This window comes from Lepidochelys kempii, chromosome 24 (genome assembly GCF_965140265.1).
Source record: "Lepidochelys kempii isolate rLepKem1 chromosome 24, rLepKem1.hap2, whole genome shotgun sequence".
Taxonomy (NCBI): Eukaryota; Metazoa; Chordata; order Testudines; family Cheloniidae; genus Lepidochelys; species Lepidochelys kempii.
Genome location: NC_133279.1, coordinates 14,684,020 through 14,706,173, shown reverse-complemented (window position 1 = coordinate 14,706,173; position 22,154 = coordinate 14,684,020). Strand labels below are relative to the sequence as shown.

The window sequence follows — 22,154 nt, the reverse complement described above, 5'->3', positions numbered from 1 at the left end:
CTGTACCAAGGGGACAAGAGCCCTGTCCCTCCTCTTGGGGGTGTCGTTAAAGAGAGTGAGGGGCTCAGCTGCTGTGGGAACGGGGGGCCAGAGAAGCACCTATGCTAGATCAACTGCTCTTGGTTCTGGTGCTGGCTGAAAGGCACTGCCCCATGGATGAGGGAGGAGAGATTTCCCCTCTGTTTGGGCAGACACAGCCTGGTCTGGCAGGGGAGGGGGTGAGAAAAGGAGGTGGGGCTCTTCTAAGCTCCACCCACTAAATAAGCTCCTCCCACCCGAGACATCATAGAGTCGAACTGTTCAAATTCACCAGGGTGCAGCTCTGGAGTCCAGGGTTGGCCTGGGCTAGGTGCGGGCTTGGAGAGCATGCCCCTCTCCCAGCGATGGGCTCAGGCTCTCTGCAGGCTCAGGCAGCATGGCAGGGTTGCTCACACTTGGGGCCTGCCTAGCTGCTTTGTTCCCCCTCTACCCCCAGCTATGCCCCCCCCACCCCGTGCAGGGGGATCTCAGCCCAGCTCCCCTGCCCCGCCCAGGCGGGGATGCAGTGGGAATTTTCTGTACTATTGTTCCTGGCCTTGGGATTGCTCCCCAAGGGGGGGCGGCCGGAGGAAAGCCGTGGGTGGCGGGCGGGTAATTGCTGCAGAGCTGTGAGGGGTGGAACAACTGGGGCGTGAAGGGACCGGCTGAAACCCCCACCCCACCCCGGCCATCGACACCTGGTGGTGGGGGGGGATCTGGGGCAGGCGGGGCCCCGATGGACAGAGAGGTGCCAGGCAGGCGGGGCGGGCAAAGCAGCTGGCATAGAGCCCAAGGGAGGGGGCCAGAGACGGGTCCCCCCGGAGCCAGGAGGGGGGGAGGACAGGACCACGGGGGGGGGGACTGCCCCACTGCAGTGGGACCCTCCCAGGGCGCCGCACCCAGCAGCGGGGGCGGGGGGGGGGGAGGCTCGGGCCCTGCAAGGGGGTATGCAAATGAGCTCATTAGATCAGCTGAGGCGGGGCGGTGGGGGCCTGACGTGGAGGGGTGGGTGGGGTTTGGTGAGGTCAGCGCGCGCGCGTATCCGGGGAATGGAGCGCGTGAGTCAGGTAGGCGCTGCGGCCCCCCCCCCCTTTCCCCTGCCCCTCCCCCTCGCAAACCGCCTCCTCCCCCCAGGGAACCCCCGCCCATTGCAAACTCCCCTCCTCCCCCCCAGGGAACCCCCGCCCCCCCAGGAACCCGCCTGCCCCCCTCCCATTGCAAACTCCCCTCCCCCCCAGGGAACCCGCCTGCCCCCCTCGCGTTGCAAACTCCCCTCCTCCCCCACAGGGAACCCCCGCCCCCCCAGGAACCCGCCTGCCCCCCGCCCATTGCAAACTCCCCTCCTCCCCCCCAGGGAACCCCCGCCCCCCCAGGAACCCGCCTGCCCCCCTCCCATTGCAAACTCCCCTCCTCCCCCACAGGGAACCCCCGCCCCCCCAGGAACCCGCCTGCCCCCCTCCCATTGCAAACTCCCCTCCTCCCCCACAGGGAACCCGCCTGCCCCCCTCCCATTGCAAACTCCCCTCCTCCCCCCAGGAACCCGCCTGCCCCCCTCGCATTGCAAACTCCCCTCCTCCCCCCAGGAACCCGCCTGCCCCCCTCGCATTGCAAACTCCCCTCCTCCCCCCAGGAACCCGCCTGCCCCCCTCGCATTGCAAACTCCCCTCCTCCCCCCAGGAACCCGCCTGCCCCCCTCGCATTGCAAACTCCCCTCCTCCCCCCAGGAACCCGCCTGCCCCCCTCCCGTTGCAAACTCCCCTCCTCCCCCCAGGGAACCCCCGCTCCCCCAGGAACGCGCTACCCCCTCCCATTGCAAATTCTCCCGTCGACCCCTCCCATTGCATACTCCCCTCCTCCCCCCAGAGAACTCCCGCCTGCCCCCCCCACTGCAAACTCCCCTCCCACTGCAAACTTCCGCCCTGCCCCCGCCCCCGCCTCTTCTTTCCTGACGCCTCCTCTGGCCTCTCCCCAGAAAATGTCCGGCCTCCAGCTCAACCTGGGCCCTGTGAAGGAGCCACTGGGGTTCATCAAGGTCCTGCAGTGGGTGAGTGTGGGGGGCAGTGGGCTGGGTGCTGGGAGGGGCAGGGTGCGTGGGGAGGGCTGGGGGGGACAGTGGTTAGGGGAAGGGCTGGAGGTGTGGGGGCCTCGCAAGGGCGTTGGAGCTGGGGGGCAGAGGGCCAGGTGTGTGGGGGGGGGGCTGGGTGGAGCAGTCAGGGTACAGGGGTGGGGTACAAAGCAGGATGGGAGAAGGAAATGGGGAAGGCAGGAGGCTGGGGTGGGGGATCCAGTGAGGGAGGGGGTGGGGAGAAGTGGGGGGGAAAATGCTGCTGATCTGGACTGGTCCCAGCCCCCTGCCCAGTACCCCGGTGCCCTCTCACTCCAAGGGGGCTAGTGGGAATCGGTCCCCAGGGCTAATAGCTCGTGCGGGCGTTTCCTCATGTGGCCAGTGACATGAGCCTCTTGCAATGAGCGGATTTCTGGTGCATCCTGGATTTGGGGTATAAACCCCTGCGTAGCCCAGGGCGTGTTGCTATGAGATGAGATCCGGGCGCCGCACAGACACACAGCGAGAGGCAGGCCCTGCCCCAGCTGAGATCAGGGCCCCGTGTGACAGGCACTGCCCAGACACATTGAGAGACAGGCCCTGCCCCAGCTGAGATTGGGGCCCCGTCGTGCCAGGCGCTGCCCAGACACACAGCGAGAGACGGTCCCTGTCCCAAAGAGTTTCCAGTGTGAATAGACAAATAACAGGGAGAGGGAACTGAGGCACCGTGAGGAAAAAGGGAGTGGCAGAGGCAGGGATAGAACCCAGGAGTTCTCTCCCAGCCCCCCTCTCTCGCTCTAATTATTAGACCCCACTCTCCTCCCAGAGTTGGGGAAAGAACTTAAGAGCCCAGGCTCCCAGCCCTGCCCACCCCCACCCACTAGCCCATATTTTGACCTGTAGGTGATCTCTCTGAGCACCCCCAGGTAGTTCAACTGGGACTGATGTGGCATTTACACAAGTGCTAGCCATGCACAGACCTGATGTGAGGGGGATGGACTTTCTTCAAGTTGCAGTGGGGGAGGTTTAGATTGGATATTAGGAAAAACTTTTTCACTAAGAGGGTGGTGAAACACTGGAATGCGTTACCTAGGGAGGTGGTAGAATCTCCTTCCTTAGAGGTTTTTAAGGTCAGGCTTGACAAAGCCCTGGCTGGGATGATTTAACTGGGAATTGGTCCTGCTTTGAGCAGGGGGTTGGACTAGATGACCTTCTGGGGTCCCTTCCAACCCTGATATTCTATGATTCTATGATTCTTCCCTGAGCTGGGCAGAGAAACCAGGCATCCTGCCTCCCACTCCAGCTCCTTGTCTACTGGGCCATGCCACCCTATCCGGGTGCACTTTCACCAGTGGGAGGGGACCACAGAGAGGAGGCCCTGACGCTGTAGGGGAAGTTGCATCTGTTTGTGGGTTTCCAGTGGTTTGGTAATATTGGATGTTAATGAAACAGAGCTCTCCGAAGGGATGGCGGGGGCTTGGTGGGGAGGGCAGCGCCAGGGCTGGTGGCAGGTAGCAGCTGGGCCCTTCCACCGCTGCTGTCATTTGCCTGGCAGCCTGGATAAGGAGCTCTAGCTCGACCCCCAGAAATGGGCTGGGAGCCAGGACTCCAGGGGTCTGTCATTGCCTCTGGGAGAGGAGTGGGGTCTAATGGTTGGAGCAGGGGTGGCTGGGAGCCAGGACTCCTGGGTTCTATTCCCAGCTTTGAGAGTGTGTGGAGGGGGCCGTTATTCAATCTTTCCTCCTCAGTTTGCCTAATCCTGCGTGTTTAAAAAAACCCCCAAAACACAACCCCAAAACGCCTTGGGAGGTTGCGCGATTGTGACCAAATCCGGTTGATTTGCCTGTTGGCCTCCGAGCCCTTTCCTGGGCCCCCAGTCCCCAGTTGTTCTTCCCCATCCCGCGAGGGCAAGAATTGAAACCCATCCTCTCAAGCCTGGGTTCTCCTGGCGACCCGTGATGGCTCCCGGCGCTGGGGACTGAGCGAGAACCGCAGACGATGGGAGGCTAGCTGTGATCATGCCAGCCTCAGGGCTGCCATGATCAGCTAATTCCAACATTGCGCCCTGGGCCTGACCTGCTAGATTTGGACCCAGACAGAAGTTAGCAGGACCCAGACCAAGCTGGTAGGTTCCCTAGGCTGAAATCAAATCCCCGTTGCGCTAGGTGCTGTACAGACCTGGAACAAAAAGACACTTGTCCCCCCAGAGCCCGTCTCTAGCCTGAGCCTGCATGTCTACAGTGCAGTTTTATAGCCCCAGTCTCGAATTATCTGATGCCTGCCACCTCTGGGTGTTTTATCTATACTCCCAAGTCTGCCAGCTCTAGGACTTTTAGATGATTATACTGTAGCCTCTGCTGTACTTTTCATCACTATTTCTCCGGGATTCTTTTCCGCCCTCGTGCCACCAGAGGGAAAGTTGGCATTAGTTTCACTTTCTTTCTTCTGCAGTGTTGGGAAAACGTTTCCCCCCTGTATGGTGTTGAAAAGTTGACTCTAAGGCATACGCCTGTCACCCCTTTGCGGCGTCCTTTAAAAGGACCTGGGGAAGGGGAAAAAAGCCAGGGCTCGCTGAGCAGCGCCGGCCGTGTCCAATCCAAATTTAGCCCTCCCCAAATTCCAAGGTTGGGGTAAAAAATCACGAGATTTAAAAACAAACAAAAATGCTTGTGTTTTGTAGTTGGGGAGGCTAAAATCTTTGCCACCCGTTTCTGACCTGGAGCGGCCACGTTCTCCAGATTATCTCCCCAAACCCAAGGCTGGAAGCCTGAGTTTCAAGGCGAAAGCTGGGATTGTGTCGTGACTCCGGGAGCCTGGAGACTTACGAAAAGTCCCCCAGGAGCGGGAGGTTTGCGAGAACGTCGCCGGAGACGGCAGAGTTGTCATTTTGCTGATAGAAAAAGATAAGCAGCCCCCCCCGTCCCCCATCTGTGCATCTCTCGGTCTGGGGGTCTGTGCAGTGCACGGTGTGATGGGGACCCCAATCTTGGTGTGTGTGGGGGGTCTGTGTAGTCCCTGGCAGGACGGGGACCCCGTTGCCTGCCTAGTGCCTGGAGGCACCGTTCAAGGAAGGGCAGGGCCGCGGTGCCACCCAGCTGAGTGAAGCTGCTATATGGAAAGCAGCAGCTGGGCTGGCGGAAGGCAACGCCCCATGGAGCTAGCTTCAGCCCGCACGGTGGCCTCGGCACCTCTGGCTCCGCCCGGCTCTGCTTCCCGCTCTGCCCAGTCGGCTGGAAACAGGAGCCAGCAACGCCCAGAAACCACCGTGCCCTTTCCGCTTCGGCACCCCCCTACCTGCGTTCCCATCACTGGGCACATGGCCGCTCCCTCTGCCTGGGCCCAGCCACTCCTGGCAGAGCGGCGCAGTGGGATGAGCACAGACCATGGGTCAAATCCTGGCTTGGCCCCCCTCCTGACCTGGGGCAAATAGTTTCACCTGTCCCATGCCTCAGTTTCCCCAGCTGTGAAGTAGGATTATGAGCTGTACTGTGGTTGTGGTGCTAGGCACTATACAAACACAGGGAGGGGAGACCCCGTCCCTCTCCTAGGGGGATTTTGACAATTAAAAGCCAGATCAGTACCTAGATTGATACCTCACCTGGCTAATTGGCGCTAGCTGCTGAGGGCACAGCATGCTGGCATCTCTGGGCACAGTTCAAAATCGTGCCCACAGGAAGTCTACGCCATCTTCACCCCCCCGCTCCATCTCTGACCCACTCTGCTGGATGTAAACTGCAACCAGGGTATTTATAGCCTCTAATGTGATCCAGAAGGAAAAGACATTCAATTTTTTCCCATGGCGGAATCTGGTCAAAAAACTCCCTCCCCCCAAGGAAAATTCGGGGTGTGGGTGTCTGGAAAAGGGCATTTTTTTGCATGCAGGCTGTTTGCAATCCTCAAAAAATCCTCCTCCCCCCCAGGTTTTACTGTTTTCATCCCAATTTTTATTCATCGGAAAATCTGCAAATTTTACTGTTTTGTCCCAACTTTTTGTCCCGCAGCTTAGATGGGTTTTTGTCCCAATTTTTATTCATTGGAAAATCTGCTGTTTTGACTGTTTTCATCCCCTTCTTTTTCCCAATGGAAGATTTTTGCAAATTTGGCCGTCTCATGCCAATCCTTGGAGCAGGGCATTGGCCGTGAGCACGTCTCCGTTAGCCTGCGGCCGGGGTGGGCACGGCATTGCCTTTCCGCTCTTTGCCGTGTGAGGCAGGACCAGTGGCCCGATGGGGACATGATCTGGGTTTGTGGCGCCAATTCAGGCAGCCGGCTTCTTGTGGCTGCTTCCTCGACGGTGCTCGGGGCGGGGCTGGTCTCTCTGAGAGGAGTCGGGGGGAGAGATTGTGGGTTGGCTGGGCTCTCTCCCCAGCACTACCATGATGAGAATCCACTAGCTTTGTGCTTTACCTCATTCTGAGCCCCCTGTGATGCCCACCTGCCATGCTAGGGCATCTTCTCTCCCTTCCAGATTGGACCATCCCTCCTAACGGAGGGTGCAAAGAGGTCCCTGATCTCGGTCATGGGCGGGGGGCTGTGCAGCACCTGGCATGACAGGGGCCCTGATCTTGGTTGGGGTGGGGGCGGGGAATATGTGTGGCACCTGGTATGACGGGGTGCCTGATCTCAGTCGGGGACGGTCTGTGCAGCGTCTGGCATGATGGGGTCCCCGATCTCGGTTGGAGGGCAGGAAATCTGTGTGGCACCCAGCGTGACATTATCCCTGATCTCAGTCGAGGGGGTGTGTGTCTGTGTGGCCCCCAGCAGGAAGGGCCCCCCCCCCATCCTAGTGAGGATCTCTGTGGCACTGAGTACAATAGGGGACAACCTAGCTGCTGGTGTTGAAGTAATAACTCTCGCTTAAAGCCTCCAGCCGGGCCTCCGATTGCTGAGCCTTGCAGTGAATTCCACAGAACAGGCATGTCTTTCTGTACTCGCTGCACTCGGCTTCCCTGGCTCCCAGCCAGGCCCGGCGTCGGTGGGGTCCTGGCCGGCTTAGCCCCCGCCCCCCCCCCCCCCCCCCCCGGGCACCATTGACACATGTTGCCAGCAGCTCCAGCTTTGCAAGGTTTCTTAAGGAGGAATCACACTGAGCGGGACCATGTCCGAAACTCCCCTGTGCTCACGCATCCCGGATTTGGAATCTGCCACTCGTCTCATGGCTAAACCTGGCCATGACCTTCAAGGCTTGGAGCCAGATCCCCTGGCTTTTTGTCCCTGCTCACTATTTGTTCAATTGTATTGTGTTACTCTGCCACTACGGGGTGTCTGCCAGCGGTACAGGGAGGGGGTGGAAAGGCCAAAAAAGGTTTTCTTGTTGAAAGCTTGCAAATTTTTCCTAGGTTTTCTTTAATCTTCAAAATTTCACGGGAGAATGTGGCTGTTTTTTCAGCCCCACATGGTTCTGTTGTGGAGCACGGCTTATGGTAAAATGTCCGAATTTTGTTAAAAATCCAACTAAATAAACACGGAGGGTTTTAGTTTTCGAAAACCGGTGTTGTTGACAATGTTCCTGAGATCGGTTTTTCGAGGACTCCGACTCCAATTCAACTCAAACTGGAATTAACTAACAAACAAATCTGATTTCCCCAATCCACAAACCTTTTGTTAACTGGAATAATGGAAAGTTGAACCTCAGAGTGCAAATTTTCAGCTAAAGCAAAAACAGTTTGAGGGGAAAACGGTTTCCTGATAGCGGTTTTTGGCCAAAAACGTGGTTTTGAAAAGTAAAACTCAATTTTTAAAAACAAACCCAGAGAAGTTTTAGTGCAAACTGAAGCCTTCGCCCCAAACTGCAAATTTTAACGTAAACTGTGGGATTTTTTAACTAACGATGTTTACAGAGAATGGATCTCAATTCGGAGTTTTGATTTTAGAAAATTTGAACTCAACTTTTAAACCAAACCCTAATGTTTTTACTGGAAATTTTTTTTTTGTAGCCTACAACTGACCATTTCTGTGACACGTTTTTAGGGGGGAGGTTACCAGTGATTTTCTGATCAGCAGTCAAAGTAACGTTCCATTTTCCATAGCAGTGAGAGCAATTACTTATTGGAACGCGTCGCCAGGGGTCGTGGTGGAGTGCCCAGCGCTGACCATTTCAAAATCAAGATTGGAGTTTTTTCTAATAGCTCTGTTCTAGGAATGATCATGAAGCAGCTCTCTGACCTGTGTTACACAGGTCAGACAAGATGATCACAATGGGCCCTTCTGTGCTTTTGGAATCTGTGAATCATTAAAATTTCTTTCATAGCAGAAATGTCATTTTTCATGGGGAGGAAAAATATTTTGATGAAAATATTCCAATCAGCGTTAAGTCCCTTGGGAAACGAGAGACAGAAGTGGAACTCGAGCTGTTTGTAACTTCATACGCTTGTTTGTGTTTAGCTTGTGAATGGGCACAGGGAATGAGCAATAGCTCAGGACATTAGCAGCTGTTAAAGAGGAAGCGTGCTGTCCCAGCTGTGGTCTGTTGAGTCACCTGCAAGTCACGGTGACATTCTGTGCCTCAGTTTCCCCATTTGTGATAATGTTGCGCGCGTTCCTTGCCACAGCCCTTTGAGATCTGTGCATGGAGAACACATGAAGGTGAGGGATTATTCCCAGACTCTGGCAAGGTTTGCAGAAGCTGGGAGGGCTGCTGACAGAGGTGTTCCGTCTCCAATTAGTTGTGCCAACAGAAAGTGGTGTGGTCCTTGGCCCAGAGACTCAATGGGGCCAGCTTCCCGCTGGAGTCAGTTTACCCTGGCTCATGATCTGGCCTCTTCTGCTTTCAATTTTCATTAGAACCGTTTTTAATGAGCCAGGTGGCCGCAGAAAATTGACCCTGTGACGATCAGAATTGTGGCGAGAGTGAGTGGCACGTGCCAACCCAGCTGCTGTTCTGGTGGGCGAATGCCAGCGGAGAGAGTGGGATCAGCTGATACGAACCGTGTGCACTGCTGGCTTTCCTTAACCGGATCCTTCTGACGCTGGCTGGAGTGCGTCTGCCGAGCTTGAAAAGGAGTTGGTGCATCAAAAAGATGGGAGCCAGCTCAATCCCCAGATAGGAGCTGGACGCCGGGATCCCTGGGGGCGGTTCTCCGGCCTGGGCTCTGCAGGAGGGCAGGTTGGATGGGCACGGATTCTGGCCTTGAAATCTATGACTCTAATGCTGTGTCTCTCCGTATCTCTAGATTTTTTCTATCTTTGCTTTTGCCACCTGTGGAGGGTACAGTGGCCATACCTCCATTAAAGTCAGCTGTTGGGACGTTAAAAATGAGACCCTTGAGGCGGCTTTTGGCTATCCGTTCCGGTGAGTGTAGCCCCGGGCGGACAGTCATGTTGACTCTGTGCTCGTGACGGGATGCGGTGGCCAGCGGGGCTAACCCAATCCCGAGACGCGGAGCAGAGAGGTTGTTTTTACCTGCAACCGCTGCTGGAATCCCACGTCCGGTCCTGGGGCCCGCAGTTCCAGGAGGACGGTGTTCACAGGAATTAATTCAGGGACGTTCCCTGGTGAGTGTGACACAGGAGGGCAGGCTGGATGATCACAGTGGGCCGGTCTGGCCTTCGAATCAGTGAATCATTCCCACGTGACCTTGTTTCCTCCTTCTCTCCTATGTGTTCTCCCAGCCCCTAGGAACGAAACACCCTGCGACTGGCTTAAACTTCACGGGTTGTTTTTAAACAAGCAACTAGCGTCAGGGTTTTTTTTTTTAGCTTCTAGGGGCCTCATTTCCCATCCCCCTGGCCCCAAGTCTGAAGATGAGAAAAGTCATTTTAATAGAGATTCTCCCAGGAATGCTGTGACTCCGGGAGCTTGAGATGGAAGGAAAGGAAAAGCCCCAACGATCATGAGATGTGCAGTGTCCGGTTGGATCTAAAGGGTTGTGTCAGTTGGTGGGGGGTGAAGTCTCAGTACGGCATTGGGGAGACAATGACTTGAGACTGTGCCCAGTACTGGGGGCCGCCTGTCAAACAGGAAATGAGGGAGGGGACAGGAACAATCTGAGGGGCTGGAAAACTTGCCTGAGAGCAAGACATTAAAGCGGGGGGGCGGAGGGGGGCAAACTTTTTGGCCTGAGGGCCACAACGGGGTGCAAAACTATATGGAAGGCCAGGTAGCGAAGGCTGTGTCCCCAAAACAGCCTGGCCCCTGCCCCCTATCTGACCCCTCCCACTTCCCCCCTCAGAACCCCCGACCCATCCAACCCCCCCTGCTCCTGTCCCCTGACCGCCCCCTTCTGGGACCGCCGCCCCTGACCGCCCCCCCAGGACCCAACCCCCTATCCAACCCACCCTGTCCCCTGACTGCCCTGACCCCATATCCACACCCCCTGACAGGCCCTCCGGGACCCCACCCTCTATCCAACCCCCCACCTGTTCCCTGTCCCCTGCCCCCCCTGAACCTCCACCCTATCCAACCACCCCCTGTCCCCTGACTGCCCCCCGGGACCCCCTGCCCTATATCCAACCCCCCAGCCCCCTTATCATGCCACTCAGAGCAGCATGTCTGGAGCCGCGCCACCCGGCCGGAGCCAGACACGCAGCTGCGCTGCCCTGCAGGAGGGTGCAGCCCTGCTGCCCAGAGTGCTGCCCGCGTAGCTGCGGGGAAGGGGGGACAGTAGGGGAGGGGCTGGGGGTGAGCCTCCCTGGCTAGGAGCTCAGGGGCCGGGCAGGACGGTCCCATGGGCCATAGTTTGCCCACCTCTGCATTAAAGGAGCTTGATCTAGTGAGTTTCTCCCTGAGAAGATTCAGAGGGGACTTGTACCTGGTCTGTCAGTACCTCCCTGGGGAGGAGACTTGGGGGAGCAGAGGGCTCTTTAATCTAGCCAACAAAGGCAGATTGAGAGCCGACAGCTGGGGGATGAAGCCAGACTGGAAATAATGAGGCAAATTCTTAACAAAGAGAATTGACCTTTGGAACGACTGCCCCAGGGATGGGGCAGTTTCTAAATCCCTTGGAGTCTTTCCATCAAGATCTGACATTTCTTTAAAAGCTCCCCTCTAGCTCCACTATCAGATACGGACTTGAAATCTATGAAAGGGCAGAATTAAGGGGATGTATGCAAGGGGGTGGAGTTAAGGGCACTCAACTCCCAGATCTGGACTAGAGGCAGGGATCCCTGGAGGAGTTTCTCCGGCCTGGGCTATGCAGGAGGGCAGAGCGGGTGGGTAGATATGGATCTTTCGCCCCAGAGGTCCAGCACTTCGTCTCGCTGGCGTCAAAGTGAAACGCTTCAAGCTTCTCTGTCTCCCCTGGCAGGCTGAACACTGTGTTGTTCAAAGACCTGGATTCCAAACTATGTAACAACACATGGATCCAGACCCACCTCGTGGGCGACTTCTCCTCCTCGGCCCAGTTCTTTGTCACCTTCGCTGTCTTTGTCTTCCTCTACTGCATGGCGGCGCTGGTGCTGTACATGGGGTATCTGCACCTTTACCGTGGCGCTGGCAAGCTGCCCATGATCGTAAGTGACATGTAATGCTTTGCTCTTAATGGGGGCTGGGAGGAAAATTGGGGGCAGAGGGGGAATTTCCCTTGGAGAATTGAGACAAAAATTAAAATCTTTATTCATTTTCGTGGTGGGAAAATTTTGACATTTCACTGAAATATTTTGACCGAAACCTGGAATATTTGAATTCAGAATGACATTGTGGGGCCTCATGGGAGCTGTAGTCCTGAGTGCCTCGGGGTTCCATTCTCCCCTATTGGCTGGGCTCTTTGGCTGGACAACATCTCCCAAGATGCACCACTTCCACCGCTCTTGCAGAGTCGCTGTGGTGCATTATGGGGGTTGTAGTCCTGGGTGCTTCATGCTAAGTTCTCTATAGGCCAGGATGCACCACTTCCTCCTGTGGTCAGGAGGGGGGTTGTGTCATGGGTGTCCGTGGCTGCAATGCCTCATGAGAGTTGTAGTCCTGGGTGCCCCGTGCTCTCATTCTTCTCTGTGGTCCAGGCTCTCTGGCTAACCTACAACTCCCATGTTGCACCATGTCCAGAGATTCCTAGGTCACAACCCACCCAAAGGGGGAAGAGTGGTGCATCATAGGAGATGTAGTCCAGGCAAGAGAGGAGAAGAGGAACATGAGGCATCTGAACTACAACTCCCATCATGCAACACAGTGGGTCAGCAAGAGGCGAGGAAGTGGTGCATCATGGGAAATGTGGTCCAACCAGAAAGCCCAGCCCATAGAGAAGAGTTGGAGCACAAGGTATTCAGAACTACAGCTGCCATGATGCACCACTCTATCATTTTGAATCGAAACAGTTTGGTTTTCGGACAAACAATTTTCACAGAAAAGTTGAAATTCTCCGTGGGAAGCAGACGTGTGTCACAAGTAATTTTCTTTGTTGTTGAAACAAGCAATTTTCTGTCAAAAAGCAGCTGTGACGCAGAATTTTCAGTGAGCTCCACTCTTAAGCCAGGAGTGTAGATCTCCTAACCTAGATCTCCAAGCACTCCACAGACCGAGTCCTGCTCAGACTCTTGGCATGGCCAGGTTTTTTGGGACCACAAAAAGATTAACAAACTTTTTTTTTGGCCAGTATGGAAATTTTCATGGGAAAATCTTTGATCAAAATTTTCTTGCTGTTCAGCTAAATCTTTTGTATTTTTTTTTTTTTAGTGGGGAAAACCTCCCGTTTCCCCTTTTAAAAGCATTTTCCCCTTAAAAAGAGGAAACAAAATGGGCTAGTTGCTATGAAAAGGGTTTTGTGCAATACACATCTCGGCTTTCTGAGGTCGAGTTACAATGCAGGAATGTGTTTTGCTTCGTTGGAGCAAAATTTGCCTGTGGTTGTTCCCTTTTGCCCTGGCATTTTAAAACGTTCTGGTCAAAGGGTTTTGTTTTCTGATGACATTTTTCAGCAATTTTTGTTTTCCCAAAACACCAAGCTTCTGTCAATGGGGCCAGATCCCAGCTGGGGTCAATCGGCTGTCGCTCCATTTAGTCCAGTGGATCTGTGCTGATTCACACCAGTGAAGGCTCCCCCCAGCTGTTCTTACGGTGATCTGCGTAATCCCCGGCTCACCCGCTGGCTGGATCCTAGCTCTAATTCAGAGGCCATGAGACCTGATCTTTGGCGCAATGCCCTGGCGCCGTGCTGGCATGCGAACCAAAGCCCCCAGCTCTGGAAGGCAGAGGGGTCGCGAACGGGAGAGGATTATTGTAACTTGATAAACAGTTGCCCCTTTTCTCTTCTCTCCCTGCTGCGCCGGCTCCCCGGAGGGCTGGGAAATGCGGTAAGTGCCTGGGTGTCTCCTGCTGGTCCCACAGTGGCGCTAACCTGCTTGTTGGATATATTATTCAGGAGTAATTGGCAAACCCCAGCTTCCAAGTTTGGGGTGAGGGAGTTGTGGGGGGAAGAGGGCGGAGGGAAAATCCAAATTGCATCAGAGCTCTGGGGATGTGTTCCCAGAATGGGGCCAGTGAGGGCGGCAAGATCTATGGGGCACTGCCCCCCCCCCCCAGCTTTCTCTAATGCAGCTAAAGTTGCAGTGAAATCAGGGTTTGCCAGGAATAGCTTCCCTTAGCGAGGAGGGGTGAGCTAGCAGTTAGAGAGATCCAGCTGGAAGGCAGGAGACCTGGGTTCAAGACTCAGCTTTGGGCAGGGCTTGGGTGAGTCCATGCCTCAGTTTCCCCATCTGTAACGTGGGGATAGTGATCATTCCGTTGTCTGCTTATGTTGTAAGTTCTTTGGGGCAGAGACTCTCTCTTGCTGTGTATCTCCCTCTGGCTGTGCCCCAACTCTGTTGTCTCCCCCCTTCCGGGGGAACTGGCAGTCCTTCGCCCAGCCTCTCCCCGCAGTGGCCAACTGCAGCCCCTCGTCCAGCCCCTCGCTCGGGGCAAACTGCAGTCCTTTGGCTGGCCACTTCCCTTGGTGGCCAGTGGGGCAAAATGTGCGTGTGGGGGGGCCAGGCCTGCCTTCTACTCTGGGCCCCGACCCAGGGACCCTATAGCTGGCAGCTTCTCACTGCCTCTCCTTCCCCTCTGTCGCTACCTGCTTTCCCTGGGCCACCTCCCCGTAGCCCCAGCACCTACTCGGCCCCTGTGTCAAGGCTACAGTCTGGGAGCCAGCCAGACTGGAGCTTTGCTTGTTCCCCTGACCCTGCCCAGCACTGCTCTGTCCCAGGTACTTCTCTCTATAGGCAGCCAGTCCTTCTCCCTCAAGCTCCAGGGAGAGACTGACTCCCTTCTGCCCTGCAGCCCTTCTTATAGGGCCCAGCCTGGCCCTGATTGGCTGCTTCTAAGCCTTCCTCTGATTGGCTGGGTTCTGCGCAGCCGCTCCAAGGGCTGCTATTAACCCTTTGACAGCCAGTGAGGGGCAGCCGCCCCGTCACAAACACCTGAAGAATAGTACTGCTGCGAAGAGAAGTGATGAAATTAATCCCTTAACTTCTGTGAGTGGATGAAGCGTTCGCAGTGAGTGGCATTTTTGGCCAGGCCTGGAGCGTTGTTTAGTGGCTTGATTGCTGTGGGAATTCAGCGCCTTGTGCGATCCTTTGGAAATCCAAGTCTAAAGCCAGAGTCCAGACCCGGGGTGCATCCCTGTAGCTCAGGGGTCCACCTCCCGTGTAACAGAGGAGGGTCCGGCGTCTCTGCTGGGCTGTTTGTGGGAATGCCGTGGAGTCCACCCTGCGCTGTCCAAAGAGCTGGCTGGATTGTATTGGGTGCCCGACTCATGATGTGGTAAAAGGAGACGGGATTTCAGAAAATGCCAGGCGCCCGTCCAAACCAGACTCTCTGGATGGCATCTCCAGTTGGGCACCTGCAATCCAGAGTGTCTCTTGAAAGCACTTGGGAGGCATGCGCCAGGCGTTCCACAGGTTCCCCCCGACACACACCCGATGGAGACTGGGGGCCCTCATCGGGCAGGGCGACGTGCAGCCCCCCCGCCCCAACCGGGCTGCCCAGTGCCCACATCTCAGCTGAGCGGCCCCAAGGTGGAATCAACACTTATGTGAGTTCAGTGGGGCTGTGTGAGGGCGTCACCTGGTGTAAAAACGCTCCAGTCGTTAAAGCCAGTGTGGCTAGACCCACAGCTGGGGTCAGTGGGCCGTAGCTCCATTGGGGTCAATGGGGCCAGATCCCAGCTGGGGTCAATGGGCTGTAGCTCCACTGGACGGTTGGCCTCAGCGTGTCCATTGTACATGTCTGGGAATCTGTCCCCTCCATTGTGTATTTCTCTCCTGGTGGTCTTGGGCTAGTAACCCGCCCACCCCCCCCATCTCCCCCTCGTGCAGGACTTTGTGATCACCATGTTGGTCGCGCTTCTCTGGCTGATCAGCACTTCGGCTTGGGCCAAAGCACTGACTGACATCAAAGTATCCACCGGGCCTGGGATGTTGTCGGAAATAGCCTTCTGCCTTTTGCCCCAACATTCCTGCCTGTTCGGTGAAGTGAGCAGCATGGGCTCCCTCAACGTGTCCGTGGTACGTATGGCCAGCACCCTCCCCTCCCCTGTGCCACTGAGACGCGGGGCAGGCCTCCCTCGAAACTCAGCGTGTGCTTGGCTCCGATCCCATGTTCAGAGATCTTGTCTACATGGGGACACGCAGGGAGGTGAATCTGAATTAAGAGTTTAAATTAGGGCCTTCAAAAAATTTAAAAAATTAATTGCAGTTTTAATCGCATTGTTAAAATAATAAAATACCATTTATTTAAATAGTTTTGGATGTTTTCTACGTTTTCAAATATATTGATTTCAGTTACAACAAGAATACAAAGTGTACAGTGCTCACTGTATTTTTATTACAAATATTTGCACTGTAAAAAAGATAAACAAAAGAAATTGTATTTTTCAGTTCACCTCATACAATCTTTTTATCGTGAAAATGCAATTTACAAACATAGATTTTTATTTTTCATATAACTGCACTCAAAAATAAAACAGTGTAAACCTTTAGTGCCTACAAGTCCACTCAGTCCTATGTCTTGTTCAGACAATAGCAAAGACAGACAAGTTTGTTTAAATTTACGGGAGATAATGCTGCCCGCTTCTTATTTACAGTGTCACCTGAAAGTGAAAACAGGCGATCGCATGGCACTGTTGTAGCTGGCGTTGCAAGATATTTACGTGCCAGATGCGCTAAAGGTTCTTATGCCCCTTCATGCTTCGACCATTGTTCCAGGGGACATGTGTCCATGCTGATGACGGGTTCTGCTCGATAATGATCCAAAGCCGTGCGGACCGACGCATGTTCATTTTCATTATCTGAGTCAAATGCCACCAGCAGAAGGTTGATTTTCTTTTTTGGTGATTCAGGTTCTGTAGTTTCCACATCAGTGCGTTGCTCTTTTAAGACTTCTGTTAGCATGTTCTGCACCTCCTCCCTCTCAGATTGTGGAAGGCACTTCAGATTCTTAAACCTTGGGTCGAGTGCTGTAGCTATCTTTAGAAATCCCACATTGGTACCTTCTTTGCGTTTTCTCAGATCTGCAATAAAAGTGTTTTTAAATCGAACAACATATGCTGGGTCGTCATCTGAGACTGCTATAGTATTAAATATATGGCAGAAAGCAGTTTAAACCACAGAACAGGAGACGTACAATTTTCCCCAAGGAGTTCAATCACAAATTTAATTAACGCATTTTTTTTTTTAACAAGCATCATCAGCATGGAAGCATGTCCTCTGGAATGGTGGCGGAAGCATGAAGGGGCATATGAGTGTTTAGCATATCTGGCACATAAATACCTTGCAACGCCGGCTACAAAAGTGCTACGCGATCACCTCTTTTCGCTTTCAGGTGACATTGTAAATTAGAAGTGGGCAGCATTATCTCCCATAAACATAAACAAACTTGTTTGTCTTAGCGATTAGCTGAACAAGAAGTAGGACTGAGTGGACATGTAGGCTCTAAAGTTTTACTTAGTTTTGTTTTTGAGTGCAGTTATGAAGCAAAAAAAATCTACATTTGTAAGTTGCACTTTTACTGTAAAGAGATAACACTACAGTACTTGTATGAGGTGAATTGAAAAATACTATTTTTTATTTTTTGTACAGTGCAAATATTTGTAATCAACAATAATATAAAGTGAGCAGTGTACACTTTGTATTCTGTGTTGTATTTGAAATCAGTGTATTTGAAAATGTAGAAAAACATCCAAAAATATTCATAATAAATTTCAATTATTGTTCTTACTGTTTACAGTCCGATTAAAACGACGATTAATCACAATTAATTTTTTTAATTGAGTAAATTTGCTTTGAGGTAATGGCTGAAGTTAAGTGCAGTTTAATTGACAGCTCTAGTTTGAAATGGATTGATTCCCGTAGGGCGTTCGTTGGTTGGAGAGGGTTCAGAGCTGGAGGAGAGAGGTTATTGTACCTCTGGGTTTGGCACTGGTGCGACAGTTTCTGGAATCCTGTGTCTGGATCTGGTGTCCATCAGTTAAGAAGGATCTTGATCAATTGCAGAGGGGTTAGGGAAGAGCCAAAAGAATGATTAAAGGATTGGAAAACCTCCCTTATAGTGATAGACTCACGGAGCTTAATCTATTTCTTCTAAGAAAGAGAAGGTTTCAGTGGTGACTTGATCCCCGTCTGTAAGTCCCTACATGGGAACAAATACTTGATCGTGGGCTCTTCAGTCTACCAGAGGAAGGTCTAACTAGGGCCAATGGCTGGAAGTTGAAGCTAGACACAGACTGAAAATAAGGTGTACATTTTTAACAGTCACAGTAATTCACCCTTGGACCAATTTAACAGGGAGTGTGGTGGATTCTCCCTCACTGGCACTTTTAAAATGAAGGCTGGATGGTTTCCTAACTGATCTGCTCTCGTTCAAGCGGAAATTAATTCAGGGAAGTTCTCTGGCCTCTGTTAGAGGCCAGACTAGCTGATCACAGGGATTTGTTCTGGCCTTAGAATCTATGAATCTAGGAGAGTGGGTCTAAGACCAGATTGTGGATTTGATGGAAACTTGGAACTAGTTAAAATATGGATAGTCTCATTCTTAATTAAAGTCACCTTCATTCAGTGTAGCTTAAACTCAACTCAATTAAGGCCACTTTAATTCAGAATGAGAGCAGCCACGATGTGGTTTAACTAATCCACTTTAAATTCACACCAGTGAGGACTTGTCTGCACTTGAAATTTAATTTGGATTAAGGCTGAGTGTGAATTTAAAGCCCTAATTATTCCTGATTTAACTCCATGTGTGGATGCTGTTATTCTGGAGTACGAATGGCTTGTCCTGATTTGGCTTTATTCACTGGGGAAACTATTCAGGAGTAGCAACGGGTGACATTTTCCAGATGAAACTTCTTTTGGCAGAAAAGGCAGATTCGGTTTCCAAACATCCGTTTGTTTTATTTAAAGAACCCCCAATAAAAAAAGTTTCTAAAGGGTCAAGCAAAGTGGGTTTGACCAACACCCTTATGTTCGACTTTTCGTTTCGCCAGCAATTTTGAAAAATGTTGTTAGTTTTTTCTCCTTTTTGAATCACCGGTGAACTGAAAAAAAAAAATCTCTTCAGGAACTGCTATTCTGGAGTAACTCTGTGTGTGGACAAGCCCGCAGTTAATTCAGATTAATTTTCCTGAGTGTCCCTCTGAAACCAAGCCCCTAGGCATCTGGGGCAGAGACTTGTTTTGTTTGTACAACACCTGGCGCAAGGGGTTTTATCCATGCCTGAGGGTCCCATTGCTACCATAGTACACCTAATAAATGCTCTAATAAACACTTGTTAAATTAGTTTCACCCTGAGAATGTTCAGAGGGGATTTAATCCCGGTCTGTCAGCACCTCCGTGAGGAGGAGATTTTGGGGAGCAGAGGGCTCTTTAATCCAGCCAACCAAGGCAGAGTGAGAGCCGACAGCTGGGGAATGAAGCCAGACAGATCCAGACTGGAAAGAAGTGAATTTTAGTCATGCAGAGGAATTGACCCATAGCTCGACCATCGGATCTGGGTTTGAAATCTACAAAGGGGGCCGAGTAAAGGGCATGAATGCAAGAGGGTGGAGTTAAGGCGCTCTAGCTTGACCATCAGATCTGGGCTGCAGGCGGGAATTCCTGGAGAAGGTTCTCCGGCCTGGGGCTCTGCAGCCGGGCACAAATGGTCCATGTAGAGCTGGAGAGGGTGTCTCCCAGCCAAACCGGAAGCCTACCCTGGAAGCTAGACACTGCAGCTAACCCCCTCCTCCTTTGGACCCCTTAGGTTTTCGGCTTCCTGAACCTCATTCTGTGGGCAGGCAATGCTTGGTTCGTGTATAAGGAAACCAACTTGCACAATCCCCCAGAAGCTCCGGCCCCAGGCAGCGCTCCAGCTCACGCAGGAATGTAAATGGCCCCGCTGGGACGCACCAGGCCATGCACGACCCCTCCGCCTCAACTTGGCATCATCACGACTCATCTGTCTAATTGTAGTCACCGTTTCAACCACCTGGGGGCGGGTGGGGATTGCAGATACAGCTCGGCTTTCAATTGCGAGCAGGTGCCTTTGAGTTTTGAAGGCAGCGGTGCTTTGGCAGGGTGTGATGGTGGTAGGTTGGTTTTGTTTTGTTTTTTGCTTTATTCTTCCGAAATATTACCCTGGGTGTTGGCAAGGGAGAGGGGCAGCTTCTTCGTGAGAATGGCGGCCCAGCAAAATATCCATAGCATCTAGCGCAGTGGTTCTCAAACTTTTGTATTGGTGACTCCTTTCACCTCTGAGTGCAACCCCCCCCCCTTTATAAATTCAAAATACTTTTTTGTATATTTAACACCATTATAAATGGTGGAGGCGAAGCGGGCCTTGGGGTGGAGGCTCACAGCTCGCAATCCCCCATGTAATAACCTCATGAGCCCCTGCGGGGCCATGACCCCGTTTGAGACCCCCTGGTCTGGGGTCCTAGCCCTCAGCTGGCGTGACCCAGCAGCGCTCTGCTGAACCGAATAGTGCTGTCGGTGGCAGATTGGCACGAAGCTATTGATTGCAGAGAGGGCTGGTGCAGCAAGTGACTGATCGCAGAGAGAGCGATCTGTTGGCTAGCTGTAATCGGTAGATCTGTGCTAATTGGGATAGATCTAGAGCACGTTAATACTGAGATGCACACGCAGCTTGCTGCTGATTTCTCTCAGCTGAGTGGCTGGCCCTGCATTTCAAGAAGTGCTTTTTGTCTTTTCTGCCCCTCTGATGGGGGAGGATTTGTATCAGGGGCTCATGGTGGCAGGGCCGGGGGGGGGAACTGCGTTTGAAATACACTACTCTCACTTTGTACATGACACACACCACTTCTCTTGATTTGAAAACCTGCATTAGCCCCAGGCTTCCTCTGTAATCGGCCCGAACCGATTCTTCGTTGTAAAAGTGAGTTTTGGAATCCCAGCGTTCACTCCCCCAGGGCAGAGCCGGTCGGGAGGTGATTTTTGGCAAACCGTTTTTCCCCACTGAAAAATGCAGACTCATCGAAACGGAAACTTTTTCGAGTTGGGAGATTTGTCCAAAACGAGCTGGATACGCCACAGTCTGGGTTTGGAGGAATCTCCTGAGGTGGAAAATGTATCAAGGGCAGAAAGTTTATCAGTTGTCCATGCCGTCAGCATGAAAAGGGTTGGGGGTTTTGAGTCGACATTTTTGGTTTGAAATTTTAGTAAGAGTGGACTTAAAAAGAGCTGACCGCAAAACAACGCTCCTTAAAATCATGGAAATGAAATGTTTTGAGCCCAGCTGAAATTTTTTCTGGCTTTTTGCCAAAATTGTCACGAGCTGGGGTTTTTCATCCCAGATCAGGAGAGGAAAATTTCTTAATCTCAAAAATTCCCCCCCTCGCTCTATGAATCTGAACAGAGGTTTGGAGAGTGGTACTGCATTTTTATTTTTGGTTCAGTCACTCTTGTATATTTCCCCTCCTGCTATCAGCTTCTAGGCTTCCCAGCCAGTGCTGGCTTTTAGCAGACGTTTTCCCTGGAGTTTGGCCATCACACCTGGCTCATTTGAACGGGCCCCGCATCTCTCTGCCTGCAAGTAAAATCTCCTTTGCGTTTAGTTCTGTTTTATGCTACGTGACTGCTTCCAAGATGTACGCCCTGCAGAGCAAAAGCCTTCTCCGCTTTTTTCTCAGCGGGAGACGAGAAATCCACCTCTGAAGTTCATTGCGTTTGAGTCTGGTTGGTAGATGATGAAACTATGGAAGGAAGCTAAACCTGGCAGCACCTCAAGCAGTGTAGATTAAAATAAGTCCACAGTGAGTGCCAGTTTAGACCTGTGGGAATCTCACTTTGCTAGCCATCCTTTCCCGTTCGCTTGGCGTCAGATGTTGCAGAAATTTGTGAGCAGAGTTAAGGGGGCTCCAGCTCGACCCCCAGATCTGGGCTGGCAGCAGAGATCCATGCGGGCCATTCTCTGGCCTCTGCTATGCAGGAGGTCAGACTGGACGACCAGCTGAATTAAGAGCCGGTTGAAAAATTTTCACCGAGGGCAGTTTTGCAAAGAGCAAAACCTGTTTGGTCACGTCACAAAATTTCCCTTCGCCGTTTTGAAGCAACATATTCTTTTGCAATACGTGTGTGAAACTGGACAAAAGCCCAAGGTCAGAATCGTTTGGCGCAAGCTCAAATGAGTTCTGCGCCCAGTATTTCATTGTGTGAAGAATTTGGAAATCTTGGCTTTGGGAGAGAGGGGAGGGAATTGAAAGTTTGAAAATTTTTGCAGGAGGGAAAAATCTCTACCAACCAGCCCTTATGTCTGTGATCCAACGTTTCACTTTGCCTGTGGCAAAGGGGCCAGGCTGTGGGATGGGCTCGGTTGTGATGCAGATGTACGCGGGATTCTTTCACCCTGCTTTTGTCGCTGGTTTGTATTTGCCTGGGATCAAAGTTCAAAGCTCGGCTTTAAGGTCGTGACAGGTGGAAGCTGGCCCTGGCTTTTCATTTTTTTTATTTACCCTTTTTCTTATGAATTGTTCGAGAAATATGTATGTCCTGTATGCCACCGACTTGATAATAAAAACCAATTATCTCAGCAGAGTTTTTTGAGCTGCTGCCCTCAGGCCCGGGGCTAGAGCTAGCTAGGATCGGCGTGAGGTTAAATGCATTGAAGAGGTTGAGGTGCCCAGACACCATGGGGATGGGAGCCTGGTAAGGAGTTAGCTAGAAAAGTCTTAGTTGAAAAAAAGCTTTGGAGGGA

General features: G+C 52.6%; 1 protein-coding gene across 1 annotated transcript; it reads left to right on the top strand.

Moving 5' to 3' along the window:
- Nucleotides 1-1,027: 1,027 nt before the first annotated feature.
- On the top strand, nucleotides 1,028-21,989 carry LOC140902998 (synaptophysin-like protein 1). Its single transcript, XM_073323613.1, has 6 exons — nucleotides 1,028-1,085; nucleotides 1,991-2,062; nucleotides 9,235-9,353; nucleotides 11,308-11,512; nucleotides 15,290-15,478; nucleotides 19,206-21,989. The coding sequence occupies exons 1-6, from the start codon at nucleotides 1,068-1,070 to the stop codon at nucleotides 19,329-19,331; spliced, it is 729 nt and encodes a 242-aa protein (XP_073179714.1). The 5' UTR covers nucleotides 1,028-1,067; the 3' UTR covers nucleotides 19,332-21,989.
- Nucleotides 21,990-22,154: the final 165 nt, after the last annotated feature.